This window comes from Herpailurus yagouaroundi, unplaced genomic scaffold (assembly GCF_014898765.1).
Source record: "Herpailurus yagouaroundi ecotype Mexico unplaced genomic scaffold, PumYag 28, whole genome shotgun sequence".
Classification (NCBI taxonomy): domain Eukaryota; kingdom Metazoa; phylum Chordata; class Mammalia; order Carnivora; family Felidae; genus Herpailurus; species Herpailurus yagouaroundi.
The window spans coordinates 149,729,657-149,746,215 of NW_024412376.1; the positions used below are offsets into that span (position 1 = coordinate 149,729,657).

At 38.8% G+C, this 16,559-nt stretch overlaps 1 protein-coding gene across 5 annotated transcripts in view; it reads left to right on the plus strand.

Annotated features, from left to right (window-relative positions):
* PPARGC1A (PPARG coactivator 1 alpha) overlaps positions 1–16,011 on the plus strand; it is a 655,208-nt gene extending 639,197 nt beyond the window's left edge. For all 5 annotated transcript variants that reach the window (XM_040486923.1, XM_040486911.1, XM_040486918.1 and 2 more), the window contains 3 exons: positions 5,222–5,343; positions 5,677–5,828; positions 11,920–16,011. In XM_040486923.1, coding sequence (XP_040342857.1) covers positions 5,222–5,343; positions 5,677–5,828; positions 11,920–12,023 — 378 coding nt within the window. In that variant the 3' untranslated portion in view covers positions 12,024–16,011. The remainder of the gene's footprint in view (positions 1–5,221; positions 5,344–5,676; positions 5,829–11,919) is intronic.
* Positions 16,012–16,559: the final 548 nt, after the last annotated feature.

Genomic DNA, 16,559 nt, shown 5'->3' on the forward strand with positions numbered 1-16,559 from the left:
TGGGCAATGACTAAGCCATTTCATTTCTCCCTTCCATTCGTCAGTATGCAGCCCAGGAGTCAGGAACAGTGCTTCATTCACGGATAATTATCAGCTTCTTCCAAATGGGAAAAAAAAAAAAAATTGTGTGTGTGTGTAATTTCTCATAGTTAGAATTTTTGGAGAAAATAGTTTTCTCTCCAAGCCTTTTTCAAGAGATACTTCATGTAGGTTAGAATACATGTTCTACTGTGAGTTGAACCTCACTATTTAGAAATTATCAGTTTTCCTGAAAGCTGTCCTACATCCTCTCAGTTTCCATGCTGTCTGCCTTATCCGTGTGTTTACTTGCATACTGGCTCTTACGTAGACTATCCTGGATTTATTCACCCTGATCCAATCTTAGGCTTAGAAGAATATTCCTGGGTAGTACTTAGCTGCAAGTAACTTTGGAAAACTGAGTACTATAGTTTTGTTTCTTCTCTAAGAGTATTACTAGCATCAATATGAAGGGAAAGAGAGGGAAAAAACACAATTTGACTTTTGTCAAGGTTTGGCATTTCTTTCTGTCCATATGTGCCTTTTCACAGCCATCCACCCCCTCACCTTGTCTTTTAGATGGAGGACCTCACTGTACCATTCAGCCTAGAGGGCATAGATTTTATCCATATACCTCACATACAGTATTTGTAACATCTTTGAAATTTCTGAGGAAGTCAGGTTGGTAGCTAATCTGGAAATGAACATGAGTCTTTCGTGGCTGAAGTTGACATGCAGCTTCCTTAACGTAGGAAAAAATTTTTACATTATCCTGACTTGGAAATGTAGGCTAAGAGTTCTGAGAATCAAAATCTAAATTCTATCAGGCTGTTCCTTGTTGTTACCTGGCGTTGCGAAGCATTTTAGGGAGATAACCCATAAAGAAGCATCAAGCACAGTGCTTGGCATATATTAGAATTCAATAAATGTTAACTTCCCTGCTAAATTCCCTTTCTCTTAGTCAAACCCCTTTTACCAAAACTAGCTTATTATTTGACTGCAGCCATTGTATGTTTCCCCAGCTACCCGAGAGGCTCTATTCTCTTTTTGATAAAGATTTTGATCATGCAAAGTCAGTTAATTTCAGTCAGTTTTTTTCCCTGTATTTCCCCCCCCCTGCATTTTGATATAATGATGATTTACTATACCTGTTAATGCAATATAAATCTTCAATTTTGTTATCCACACCATCAGCAAACTAGCTTTTGTGAAAATGGAAGCTAAAAGATATTTGATAAATGTTCCGTCCTCCTCAATAGTGAAAACTGGTCCGAAAATCATTTGTCAAGGAGCTTTTTCCAAAGGTTTAGAGTTCCTCCAAGCCTTTAAGAAGTTGAAAATGTTATTAAGCATTTTGATTTCTTTTCCTTTCATCTCCTGTTTAGAAATTAATGTCTTGAAAAATTGGCTGCAAATGTTAAGGTTTTTTAAAGATATGGAATCTATTCATCTGCCTAATAAAACTGCAACATGTTAAAAATAATCGGTTCTTTGCTAGACATTTTGGCCAATCTTGGAAAGATTTTTGTCTTTGCTTTTAGACCTTCAGATGCCTTTTAGTTTCATTTTTAGCACTAGGAAAACCAAGCACTCTAATCATTTTCTAAAATGAGAATTTCAGCATGTATTCAATCTCTGATCTTTGTAAGGAAGCAAGACGTGGTTCCATTCCTGTGTTTCATAAAAGGAGATGATAGACAAATAGGTAATTTAAGTGATTGTGCACCAGCCCTTTGGGTTTCTGTTTTTTCCCGTCTAGATTGTGTCTTCTTTTTACTGCAGAATGTATCAGTATCCAAAAAGGTCCTCTGGTTTATCTTCTTTGTGGGATCGTTGTTGCATACAGTTTTGTATAAAGAAGCAATTCAGAGACTGTCCCAATATGTTTGCATATGGACGTGCATATGGTCGATTTTAGCTTTAACTTCAAATTTCCTTGAATACGTAGGCTGTGTGTATTCCCATAATGGTAGTTGAGCAATTTCTTTGTGATGGTTCAATTTCTTTCTCTCTCTTCTGCCTTTCCCCCTCCTTTTTCTTTATACAGTAGTAACCTTCCTAAAAAAGGCCTATTTAAAAAAAAAAAAAAAAGTAACACCCATGCAAGCAGGCGCCAGAAAGTTTAGATAACAGTCCCATCACATTTGGCTGTTTGGCTAGAGCTGGCTGTAAATAGAATGGAATGTGGTGTTATGAGTCCCTTACTCCAGTGTACAACACTGCCCCAGGATGAGTCTCACCGTCCATTTGTATTTATTGATTTCCAGGATGTGCTGGGTGGTCTGGAACAACACAATTACAGCCTTCAGCTGAGACATACAATCTACATGGAAGTGAATCAGGCAGTCCATTCTGTTTGTGGGACTTCACCCGGTCAATCATTTAGGCCTGATAGCTGTTGTCAAGGGAATTGTGTTTTACTGAGTATTTCAGTGGAGGCCCACCTCGGATTTTCAGAAGTGATTTTTAGGAGTGAGAGCTCTGCAAACATGTAGGTACTCCACACTTCTTCCACTTAAACCTGTAAAAACAAATCATGGAAACCTTTGTCAATTCACTCAGCTTAACTACCTTGGCAAGGTCTTTCCTATGACTAGGCATCAAACCTGGCTTTCATTCTCCATTTTCTTAGAGAGTCTCAGGGAGTAAGGATTACCCTTCAGCCTCTTTGATGCAATGAAGGGTGTAAGGGTAAGTGTTGAAATTGATTAACTGACTGGTGATTGATTGATTTTTTTCAACGAATATTCATTTAGACTCTGTTAGGTTTCAAGTACCCTTAACATACAGTTGTCAATCGGACAGATGCAGATTGTAGGGGGAAACAGACATGAAACAACGAGTTAATTATTAATTATTTAATTACAATTGGTCATCAAACTCTGAAAGAGAAATAGTGTACTATAAGAACAAATGATAGGAAACCTGACCTCATCTCAAGTCTCAGAAAGGAAATGATTGTTGAGTTCGGTGTAATTTTAGACAGTATGTGTATATCGGAGAAGAGGAGGAGGAGACAGTATGGGGAGGCTATTATAAGGAGCAAGGGAACAGCTTGTGCAAAGGCCTTGGGGAAGGAAAGGAGCACAGTATATACTAGGGACCGAGTAGCTCAAGGTGGCTGGAAAATAAAGGGATGAGTGGGAAGTAGGAGGGAAAACCCACGAGGGAGACGAGTCTAGACCACGCAAGGCCTCGTGGGTCCTGTTAATGATTTAGGTCTTTCCTTAAAAGTTATGTGAGGCCATTGAAATGTTTTAGACAGTAATTGACATGATCAGATTCCTGTTCCCTTAGCAAAGATTATTCCGATTGAAGTGAAAGAATAGATTGGAGGAGAATAAATATAGACCCAGGATCCAAGTTAAGAGACTGTTATGCTAGTCCACAAAGAGATGCTGGCACCTCGGTTTAGAGGAGATCGAGTAAGAGAGACAGACCAGACAGGTATTTAGGAGGTAAAATCAACAGAGCCAATGAATGATTGGATGTATAGAGGGGACTAAAAGGGAAGAATCGATGTATAGAGGGGACTAAAAGGGACTAAAAGGGAAGGCGCTCAGGTTTTTGTCCTGAATCTTGGCTAGATGACATTAACTTCACTGACATTAAGACCATTGGAGAGAGACCTACTGGGGAGAGGGTGGAACTGGAGCACTGGGTTTGGGTAATGGTCTAGTTTGAAGTGCTCAGGGGACATCCAGCTCGAGATGTCAGATAGACAGTTGGCTATTTGCATCTGAGTCTCCGAGGAACTTCTCTTATCAAAACAGAAATATGAGCGTTGCCTGTGGTAAAAGAAGATGATGAACGGATGATCGGATCACTCTAGTCTGTAAATTGCTCAGTTACGTTTCACAAGTGCTTACTGAGTTTTCACTCTTTCCCAGGCCTTTTGCTAAATACTGGGCATATGAAAAGGAAAGACATGCAGGGAATAACATAGAGTATCTCTTTGCCATAAGCCCAGATTACTTTGTACCTCATCCGAGACAGGATACCCTCAGTACATCTGGAGGAAACTCTTCGGCAAGCTGAATCCATGCCTTAGTCCTGTGTGTTTCCTAATCTTGGCTCCCATCTAACTTAAAGCTTGCAACCTATAAGTTCACTTCATTCTTGTTTGTTCTCAGTAGGCATATAGACGAGTTGGTAAGCACATTCTTTCCATTGACGCCCTATGTTCTCGAAAAACCTTGCCTTGGTTTGGAGGGACATCATCACCTTTGGCCTTGTCTTCTTGGAATGACAAATACAGGATTGCTTCTTACACTGAGAAGTGTTTTTTACTGTTTCCTGAAAAAGGAGTCCATCCCTGGGCTGTCAGATATTATTCCCATATTTTGTAGGCTATAAATTGCTGATGACTTTCAGATTATGATGATATTGACTCCACTTCTGAAAATTAGGCCACACCCTTCTAGTCTGTTCCTAAAATAAGATTCATTGCTAAAGTGAAATTTATAGCTTCTTTTATAGCTCTTATTCTGCAGAGACCCATGGCTTAAAATAGCCTACATTTTAAGACTGTATTTTCATATTATTGTCTTTGGACCACCTGCATCAGAATCACTGGGGTGTGCTTATTAAAAATGAAGATTGTTGAATCGTATTTTCTAATTTTTTTAATATAGCCAGGATAAACCCCAATAATTTGCATTTTTAATAAGCACCCCAGGTAATTTTTATTTATACTGGAGTTTAAGAATCGTTGTTTCGAGGGATGTCTAAATTTGTACATCTCATTATTCGAATCCCGAGTTAAATGAGAAATTAAACAGTTTTGCAAGCCAGGTCAGTTTCTTACCAATTTGGAAGATGAATAATCAAGTCATAGGTGTTAAAATATTTAACCGGTATCTTCCAGCTGTCCAGAGATAAAAAGATTGCATTGCCCATATTTCTTTTGTAATACATAGACGCTCATTTGAGAGAAGAACAGAGCTGGAGAGCAAAAGCAGAAGAGTGAGATCCAGGGTAGGGTGCGCGGGAGAAAGAGCAGTACTGGAGAAATGGACACGAAAACTGGGGTCACGTGTTGTCTCTCATTCAGTTTTAGTGTATGTTTTGCTTTCACTGGCATGCTCTGTGGGTTCTTGGTGCGCATGAGCATACATGTATGAATGTTTCTAGAGATGTAACTTCCTTCCTATCTCCAGAACTGGCAAAAGTCTCTCCTTACTCCCCCCCACCCCTTCCCCAGGAAGAACGCCGTGTGATTTACGTTGGTAAAATCAGACCTGACACAACACGGACGGAACTGAGGGACCGTTTTGAAGTTTTTGGTGAAATTGAGGAGTGCACAGTAAATCTGCGGGATGATGGGTAAGAATCTTCAAGATTATTTCTTGTTTAGAGGCTGACATATGTAAAAAATTATGGCCATAAGATTACTAGGATGGGAATGCTTTGACAGATGACATGTTGAGTTCAGAACCTTATTTATTTTCTTTTATCCCTATTTATTAATCTTTCTAGTTGAGATTTCCTGTCCCAGAAATAAGTATTTAGCTGCTTGACAGGACAATCACACTGATAAATGGATGCAGCGGTTGAGACGTTGGCACCAGCGAAGTCTCCCGAAGTAAGGAAGGGTTACAGGCATATATGTTAATCCTTCCTCACCAGCTTTGATCCTCTCTTCTTTGTCTGTTCCAGAGACAGCTATGGTTTCATTACCTACCGTTATACCTGTGATGCTTTTGCTGCTCTTGAAAACGGATACACTTTGCGCAGGTCGAATGAAACTGACTTCGAGCTGTACTTTTGTGGACGCAAGCAATTTTTCAAGTCTAACTATGCAGACCTAGGTATGGATTTTATTGTACATGGAATGAGGAATCCATAATGTAAGGCTCAAAAAATGGAAGCAGATGTAAACCATAGGCATATTGGGTTGGGCCATCATTTTATTTTGCTAGGGGGAATGTTTGAATACATATTTTATCTTATTTCTAATTTTTTATCATCTGGGCCATTCTCAGAAGCAAGGGGCTTAGGTTTTAGAAACAAAGGACAGAAGTGAGTTCTTTGTAGTATCTTCTCAAATGCTGAAAGTCTGGGCTATTTGCATATGTGTATGTTAGCAAGCGTTTATGGTGTGTGTGTGTGTGTGTGTGTGTGTGTGTCTTTATTGTGTAGGTTTGCAGTGCGACTCCTTTTGTATAAACCTTAGCATTATCACCATTGGCTCATGGGACAGAATTTGCAAAAGTCTGGTTCTTTTTTCCTTATTGTCCTACAAACTCTTAAAAATGTTAAGACATATTCTACAAATTACACCTTGAGAAGAGAAAATATAATTTCATATGCTAAATCACACTATACTTTCTTTAAAACAAAAGGAGAGGGAAAAAAAAACAACAACCCTGTTCTGTTTTTAGTGTTTCCAGATGCTAGGCACTGTTCCCCGGGGCTCTGCAAGCATTTTCTTATTTAATTACTACAGAACAATCTTAGAAGGTGGCTATTGTTACTGTCATCTCCCTTTGACAGATAAGGAAACTGAAGCATTTCTAAGTATTCATTTTTCCTGTTACAAAAGTTATACGGACTCAAGGGGTAACATTTGGGAAATATAAAAAAGTACTAAGAAAAATCGTCCTATCACCTATCGGCACATCACCTAAAGGTCTGCTGTGTGATTTGCAGTCCAGTGTTTTGTCTCCGAATGTCTAATTTCTTACAGTTGAGGTCACATCATATAGATTTATAAAGCTTTAAATTCTACTTTTCTCAGTTAATACTATAGAAGTTCATTTTCCACTGTGATTCATGGGAGTCAAAATAATTTATCAACTTATTTGAATGGTTGCACTGTATTGTGTTAGGTGAGTACCATTGTATTTAATCATTCCAGTACAGCTAAACATTTATTTAATTGTCAATTTTTTGGCATTATAAATAATGCCAAAATGGACATCTTAATTTTCTTCTCCATTTTAATTTGGTGCCTTTGCATGTCCGTCCCTATTTAATGTGTGTATTGTAAGCCTTTAAATTCTTAGATGAAAGAATGAAGGAAGGGAAATGGCAAATGTCTTGTGCATATGACATAATTATTTAAATCAATTTGTAACAATAATCATAAAATTAACATAGAAACCTCTTCCGAAGCATTACTCTGTATCTGTCTGCACTTGCTTTGGCTTGGTGTAAAGAAAGAAATGAATACCAAATACGGGGATTTTTTTTTCTCCCTTCCACCGAAGTGATGTCTTCCTAAAGTAATTGATATAGGTGGTGTGCATTGTTCGGGGGGGAATATGCTATAACTCACTTCACAGGCTAAATAGATAGTGTGAAGCAGGGGAGCGGCAGCTGACTGTCAGAGAGATAGAGGCCTAGGGATGAAAATATAAAAGGTGGCAAGTCATTTGTTCAAATGTTGGCTGATAAAAACGGTCAAGACGGATTGAAGTCTTAAGTTGATTTGACTTATTTTCTTCAGTGATGAAGGCCAGGGTGTTTCCAGTCTTTCAAAACATCTAGAGTTTAAAATAAGCTACCTAGAGGGGCCTTTAAATCACGATTCATCACTGGTAGAGGGAGGATTGGATGGTATTTCCAAATTGAACCGGAGCCTCCCTGAAATATTTCTAAGAAGAATGTTTCCCCTCTTGTTATCTCTCTGTCTAGCCAGCAGCAATAGAAACTTTGCCGTCGCTAAGCTGGCTCTGTATTCTGTGAAAAGTAGGTTTGATGTGTATTGTAGCAGCATGGCTTTTTCCAATTCCCTCAAGCCCTACAATTTCACGAAGGGTAGTCGATTGGAGTGTAGTTGCTCTGTAGTGGAAAGACCCCTGGCTTTGGAATCTTACAGACCTGGTTTTGAAACCTGACTTAAATTCTGACCTTGAACAAACAATTACACTTCCTCTGCTTCCAGTCCTTCATTTGTAAACCACTCCATAATGTTGTTGCAGAGATTAAATAAATGTTTGTGAAGCTGTTAGCACAGTGTCTGTGTGAAGCTGTTAGCACGGTGTCTGGTAGAAAGTAGGTGCTCAATAAATAGAAGCTATGATTGTGATTATAAATGATGGTCATGAGAAGTTAGAAATACCAGTTATTTTATTTTTTTAATGTTTATTTTTGAAAGAGAGAGAGAGAGACAGAGACAGAGTGTGAGTGGGGGAGGGGCATAGAGGGAGACACAGAATGTGAACCAGGCTCCAGGCTGCAAGCTGTCAGCGCAGAGCCTGACTCGGGGCTCAAACCCACTGACCGCGAGATCATGACCTGAGCTGAAGTGGGTCGTTTAGCCGAATGAGCCACCCAGGCGCCTCTGTAATTTCAAGTTATTTTCAAATGAAAGCGTCAGCGTCAGGGATCAGCTTCGGAACTGAACGACATTCATATGTGTCTTGTTTTTGTCCCCTGAAGATGTTCGGTGCAATGCTTCAGGGAACGTCCGGTGAATTTGGTGAACATGAGACCAGACTGGACACTTGGAGGGATCGGGAGCTCATATGTGTGTCCAGAGTTAGTGAAAATGATGTGATATAGATTAATTTTACCAGGAGTAAAGTGACCTATCATTTTAGGTAGATTTAACCAGTTTTTTTTTCTGTTTTTATTGGCTCCCCAAGCCAAGTTAGCTCACACATCCTATCCCTCTGCTATGGAGGCCACCTAGTGATTACCACAATGCTATTAGTGCACAGTGTAATGATTCCAAGTTAATATCATGAGCCACTTTTATAAGTGAGACTCAAGAGTTTAAAGGGACAATCAAAGTTACCGAGGTCAAGCCAGGATTTAGGCCTGGTTTCCATGAATCTGTAATCTGTGAGTCTGTCTGTTTACTGTCTTGTAACCACATGGATCTTTCTGAAAGACCTCGATGAAAAATCTTGAAGAGGAAAGACAGAAATTAAATTAGGACTGTAGGACCAGAAGAGAAGGATGGGTCAGTATTAAGAATATAATAATTTGGGGTGCCCGGGTGGCTCAGTTGGTCGCGCACCTGACTACGGCTCAGGTCCCTAGCTCCCTGTTCGTGAGTTTGAGCTCTGCATCGGGCTCTGTGTTGACAGCTCGGAGCCTGCTTCAGATTCTGTGTCTCCCTCTCTTTCTGCCCCTGCCCTGCTCGCACTCTGTCTCTGTCTCTCTCAAAAATAAACATTAAAAAAAGGTACAAAAAGGAATATAATAATTTTCTCATCAGGAATTAGTTATTGCATAAAACTTATACTAAGAAAAATAAAATCAATAACATATCCATCACAAATTATTAACTCAAAAAATGTATTACATTATCAGCATCTTGAATATATCCATAACTTTATATATACCCTTGGCATTAATTGGTACATCATCCCAAGATCCCAACACAAATATTTTCAACCACTTTTTTTTTTTTTTTTAGTATGCTGGCATTCAAGATTAATACATTCATTCAAAAAATATTCATTTTAGTACCTCCTTTGTGCCAAAAGTTTTCTAGGCAGTAGGAATACCGTTGTAACATGATGTGTTTCTATTTATACGGTATCATTATTTGTAACAACTTATTTATTTTTAATAACTAGAGTGGCTTTGGGGTTATTCCCTTAAAACTTTTATTATGTCTTAGTTGTGTTGCGACATCCTTCTTTAGTGGCAACAAAGAGGTATTGTCGATGTTATTTTCTCAGGAATTGTACGTAACCACATTCTGTATTCATGCGACGACAAAGAGTTTGCAGATGCCCGTAGTGTGACATAGTATGCCCGTATAAGTGATTCCATCTATGTGAATACCAGCCAGCACGTTTCATAGTGAAGAAACTCTTGAGAGCCACGGTTTTGAAGCATCTTTTGCTAACGAACATATGGAAACCCTGAAACTCTGGGTTTGATGTAGAGTGACCCAAAGTTAAGATATTTTAAGTCTTCTCAGAATTTCCTTCAGGAAAGATATGTATGTGTGCTCTTGATGTTTCAGTGATGACCTTAATGCCACAGAGTCCAGCCATCAGGGAGCTCGTCCAACTTTATTTGTAATGCAAGTGGAATTCTGATTTCAAGTTAATGTCAAGCCACGAGCAGGACTTCGTGTGTGTGTGTGTGTGTGTGTGTGTGTGTGTGTGTGTGTGTGTGTGTTTCTACAAGAAAGACTTTGATTGGAACAACCGCTGGTCGTGAGGCTTTAGTGATATGAGCCAACTGCTCATCAGGCTATGAAGAGAAGGGTGGGAGCCAGTGTGATTTAAGAATTGACTCCTGGAGATTTTAGTGAGGAGCGATTTTTTCCCCTTTCTTTTATGTCCGGCCGACTGCAATTGCTGTTCTTACCTGGAAAAACTGGATTGACAAAACGTCAGTAAATACAAGGGATGGTAAGAGTGAAAGGAAAAACAAAAGTGAAGGAATTTCCTTGCCTTTAAGTCTGAGATGGTTAAAGGAGCTCGAAGCGAGGAGGGGAAATCAGCCTGGTACTGGAGAGCTTGAGGGATTGCAACCTTTTCAGCAGAACAGCTTGTGAGGTCAATGAGTATGCCTCCACATTATCTACTCTTACACTCTCTGTCACTTCGGACATTTCTATTTTGTAACTTATTCTGGATAAAACATACAAGGTTCATATTTTAGTAGGATTGTTAATGTTTCCCAGAGAGGTCTTGTTTTCCCTGCAAATAAGTGCTTTCAAATGAATGAGTTCATTTGCAAGAAGAGGCTTCCTATTCTGTCTCCAAGATACCTTTTCCTCATTTGCAAGACCGGCAAGAAATATCTGACTTTTTTATAAATGTCAGTGGAGGAAAATCAGAAATATTTAGAATCAGAATTCCATTTCATACCCATTGCTGCTGGAACATGACAGTTTTGTTAAGGGCTATGTGAAGTACGTGGAACTCTTCACAAAAGCTGACTTGGACTAGTGTAGGAATTCAAAGAAGACCGTGGTTTTATTCTTACCTGTGAATTTTTCCTCTCGTATTCTTGGGTAAAGAGGTTGACTTTACCTTCTCTGGACCTGAAGTGTTTCCCTGAACCTTCTCATGTGGGCATAATTTGTGCCACTATTGCTGGGGTTTCCCCAAGGTACTAGAATAGATCAATGGATCATATGTCCCTCCTGCCTCAAAGGGGAGCAGTCAGGTGGCGAATGGGTGAAATTCTAATGATTCTCCCTCCTGCCCACCCTCCTGGCTTTTATGCTCTGTGAAATCCATCCTATTGGATAGGGAAATTAATTCCAGCTTCTACTCTTACCTGTCCACCTAAGTTGTCGAGGAACCTTGGGTAAGTCATTTAACATGCCAGAAAGGGGGCCGGACATGGTTTTTTTTAAAGTATATTGATTGAATGTGTTGCTATTGAATGGAAATACTAAGTTTGTTCTGATTATCTCTAGGATTGTTTAAGACTAAAATGAGTCAATAAATGAGTGTTTTGAATGCTTCCCACCCCTTACCCTCTGCAAATATATGTGTATTTTAAATACTTATTTTTATGTATTATATATAATTATATATATAAATTCATAAGTATACTGATATATTATTCATAAATTATTATGTGAATTATATATATCAATAGCATGCCAATAAAGTATAAGTATACTGATATATTATTCATAAATTATTATGTAAATTATATATATGTATCAATAGTATGCCGATAAAATATTGGGTGTATATACCCTCTGCAAATATGTACTTATATAAGTTTACATCAATATTGATGTTGATGTCAATTATATTTATATCAATTAATATCAATATTGATATTTATGGCAATATATCTATCTAGATATAGATATAGATATAGATATAGATATAGATATACCGACAAAATTGGGTATATTTTTTTTAACTGGACAAGTTGTATTTGAATCAGGTAATCTTGAATTGGATGATTGAGTTAATGACACTTGGCAAAGGGTGTCTCTAACCTAGCTTGGGTTTCTTGCAGATTCAAACTCAGATGACTTTGACCCTGCTTCCACCAAGAGCAAGTATGACTCTCTGGATTTTGATAGTTTACTGAAAGAAGCTCAGAGAAGCTTGCGCAGGTAACATGTTCCCTGGCTGAAGATGACAGAGGGACGGTGAATACCTCACGGGACAGCGCGTCCTTCCCTAACTGACTACTGCAAGTCATACTTAGGAATTTCTCCTACTTTACACTCTCTGTATAAAAACAAAACAAAACAACAACAATACAACAAGAACAACAACAACAATGGTTTACATGAACACAGCTGCTGAAGAGGCAAGAGACAGGAAGGATATCCAGTAAGCACGTTTATTCATGGGTGTCAGCTTTGCTTTCCCTGGAGTCTCTTGGTGACGGAGTGTGTGTGTGTGTGTGTGTGTGTGTGTGTGTGTGTGTGTGTTTGCGCGCACGGGTGTGTGCGTGGGTGCGGGTGTATGGGCGTGGGTGTGCGCGCATGCGCACGGCTGGTGTGGGGGAAGTCTGTGTGTACAGGTGGGGACTGGGGGCACGTGACCAGAGTGTGCCCGGGCGACTCGCTTCAAATGGCAGCAGTTCCATGAAGACGCACGTAAAACCTAGAACTTCAAAATGTTCATACTCTATTCAAAAAGAAAAAAAAATGCATAAATTCAAAAGGAAAGCAAACTAACCAACCGACCACAAACCACCCTAAAATGACAGCCACCGATGTCTGGGCATCAACCTCCGTACTCTGTTTTTTAAGAAAGTGCAAAATCAACTTGAAGCAAGCTTTCTCTCGTAATGTAATGGTTATCTGACAATCCCGAAGAAACCACAGTTTCGGTAGAACTAATATCCTTTCTCTCTCTCTCTCTCTCTCTCTCTCTCTCTCTCTCTCTCCCCCTCCCGCTCTCTCCGCGTCCCCTCCCCCTGTCTTTCCTCTCTCCCTCCTCCTTTCTCCCTCTCTTTCTTTTTCTTCTCTTTTTCCTTTTGCCATGGAGTCTGGGTGGGAGAGGATACTGCGGGCGCCAGAATGCTAAACTTTCCTAACATTTTGAAGTTTCTGTAGTTCATCCTCTATCCTGACACCCATGTAAATGTCCCACATGTTGATCTTCCACTGCAAATTTCAAAAGCCTTGTAAATGGTCGAGCGCGCGGCTTATTCAGTGGTTCTTTCTGAGGAGCGGGCACGGTGTTACATTACTGAGGAGAGTTGGGTAGAACTCTCTGGTATGTGTTCAGATAGTGTCATTGCTACATTCTCTGATGTAGTGAAGTATTTACAGATGTTAAATGGAGTATTTTTATTTTGTGTGTATACTATACAACGATGTTCTTTTTTGTTACAGCTATGCACTGTAAATGCAGCCTTCTTTTCAAAACTGCTAAATTTTTCTTAATCAAGAATATTCAAATGTAATTATGAGGTGATACAATTATTGTACACTAACATATTTAGAAGCTGAACTTACCGCTTATATATATTTGATTGTAAAAAAAAACAAAAAAGACAGTGTGTGTGTCCGTCAAGTGCAACAACAAAATGATGCTTTACGCACATCCATCCCTTCTTACGTGAGCGTCAATCTGAGCATCTTGTCAAGAAATACCCCAGCCCCCCCTAAAGGTATTAACCACTTACGCGATATTTTTCCACATTTTCTTGTTGCTTGTTTTCCTTTGAAGTTTTATACACTGGATTTGTTAGGGGAATGAAATTTTCTCATCTAAAATTTTTCTAGGAGATATCATGATTTTATGTAAAGTCTCTCAATGGGTAACCATTAAGAAATGTTTTTATTTTCTCTATCAACAGTAGTTTTGAAACTAGAGGTCAGAAATCTTTTTAAAATGCTGTTTCGTTTTAATTTTTGTGATTTTAATTTGATACAAAATGCTGAGGTAATAATTACAGTATGATTTTTACAATAATTAATGTGTGTCTGAAGACTATTCTTGAAGCCAGTATCTCTTTCCCTTGGCAGAGTATGATGATGGTATTTATCTGTATTTTTTACAGTTACGCATCCTGTATAAATACTGATGTTTCATTCCTTTGTTTACTAAAGAGACATATTTATCAGTTGCAGATAGCCTATTTATTATAAATTATGAGGGGATGAAAATAATAAAGCCAGTGGAAATTTTCTACCTAGGATGCATGGCGACTGTCAGGTTGCAGTTGAAATGTTTCATTTGGAAAATTCAGCTTTTGCAGAAGCGGTGTTTCTACTTGCACTAGCTTGGCCTCTCACGTGACCATGATGTTGTTCTTGATGACATTGCTTCTGCTAAATTCAATAAAAACTTCAGAAAAACCTCCATTTTGAGCATCAGGATTTCATCTGAGTGCGGAGCCCCTGGAAAGGAAGTCAGGAAAGTTTGGAGTGTGTATTCAAGTTTCTAAATTGAGATTCGATTACAGTTTGGCCGACATGACTTTTCTGGAAGATGTGATACACCTACTACTTAATCGTTCTTTTCCTTTCTCTCGCCCAACACAATCTTAGAGAACGGATTTCACCCCCAGGCCAATGCAGCTAATTTTGATAGCTGTATTCATTTATCACCAGCATATTGTGTTCTGAGTGAATCCACTGTCTGTCCTGTCGGATGCTTGCTTGATTTTTTGGCTTCTTATTTCTAAGTAGATAGAAAGCAATAAAAAAAAAAATATATGAAATCAAAGAACTTGTTCACAGGTTCTGCGTTACGGCAGTAACACATCTTTAATCTGCCTAATTCTTGTTGTTCTGTAGGTTAAATGCAGATATTTTAACTCTGTGTGAACGCCAAACTAAAGTTTACAGTCTTTCTTTCGGAATTTTGAGTATCTTCTGTTGTAGAATAATAATAATAAAAAAAAGACTATTAAGAGCAATAAATTATTTTTAAGAAATCAATATTTAGTAAATCATATTATGTGTTCAAGGACCAGATGCGTTCTCTATTTTGCCTTTAAATTTTTGTGATCCAATTTTAAATACATTCTCCTTTTTGCCCTGGATTGTTGACATGAGTCAAATACTTGGTTTCTTTTCTTACTTTTCAAAAAGACAACACTACAGATTTCACGTTGAGGCTTAATTTATCCCCACTCTGGCCTGACAAATATTGTTACCATGAAGATAGTTTTCCTCCACGGACTTCAAATTGCATCTAAAATTAGTGCAAAAAAGAGAATCACTAAACCGTCCGAGTAGAGCTTTTTGTATCTTATGCAGACCCTGTGGGTAGGCCATCAAAATGTAAACTGTGTTCCTCTTACTTTTATTTGTAATTTTTTTTTTTTGGAGAGAATCTTTCCAATGAACACATGCACACCATCATCACTGGAGGCAAATTTCAGCATAGATCTGTAGGATTTTTAGATGACCGCGGGCCATTGCCTTCTTGCTGTGGTAAGTACCACATCTACAGTTTTGGGAACCGAACCGGTGCTTTAGAGATGTGGGCTTTTTTTTTCTTCCTTTTTTTTTTTTTTAAAGAGATGTAGCAGAATAATTCTTCCAGTGCAACCAAATCAATTTTTGCTAAACGACTCCGAGAACAACGCGGTTGGGCTGTCAACATTCAAAGCAGCAGAGAGGGAACTTTGCACTATTGGGGTGTGTGGTTGGGTCAGTTGAAAAAAGGAAACCTTTTCATGCCTTTAGATGTGAGCTTACAGTAGGTAATGATTATGTGTCCTTTTTCGATGGCTGTAACGAGAACTTCAATCACTGTAGTCTAAGACCTGATCTATAGATGACCTAGAATAGCCATGTAATATAATGTGATGATTCTAAATTTGTACCTATGTGACAGACATTTTCAATAATGTGAACTGCTGATTTGATGGAGCTACTTTAAGATTTGTAGGTGAAAGTGTAACACTGTTGGTTGAACTATGCTGAAGAGGGTAAGTGAGCGATTAGTTCAGCCCTTGCCGGGCTTTTTTTTTTTTTTTTTTCTTTCTTTTTTTTTTTTTCTTTTTTCCACCTGCCGATTCTACATGTATTGTTGTGGTTTTATTCATTGTATGAAAATTCCTGTGATTTTTTTTAAATGTGCAGTACACATCAGCCTCACTGAGCTAATAAAGGGAAACGAATGTTTCAAATCTCCTTCTGCTTTTCTTATTTATTGTAACCAAACTCCTGGCATGTTTCTCAGATCGGTACCCATTACTCGCTTATTATTATTCTATTTCCTCTCTGGATCTCCCTCCCTTTCTCCCCGCTTTTCCATATTCATGGATGGATTTCAGCTGTAAGGTAACGTAGACCTTCTGTGTGTTACCTTCTCTTCTTTCAAATGGCAGAGGCAGAAGTGCTTTCTATCACGAGCAGTGACGTGAGACTTTATGAAATGGATTGCCTCTGTTTTTGTACAGAAATTGTGTCTTCCTGAGTACAAGCCATTGCCCCTAGTGAGAAACCTGCTGAATATTCAGCTTAGGAAGCAATTCCGTGGACGGACTGAACACGTTTCGAAGACTTGTTAACAGGACGCAGCCCCCATCATATGTAAGTCATCAGGTTAAATATGGGACGAGCCGATAGCCGCTGACACAGCTTGCCGTCAGGATGTCTGTCCGCTGTGCCTCGCAGGTGACTGGTGGTCCTGATGACAGAGATGACAGAGGGCACACTTATTAGGGCTCTGTCCTCT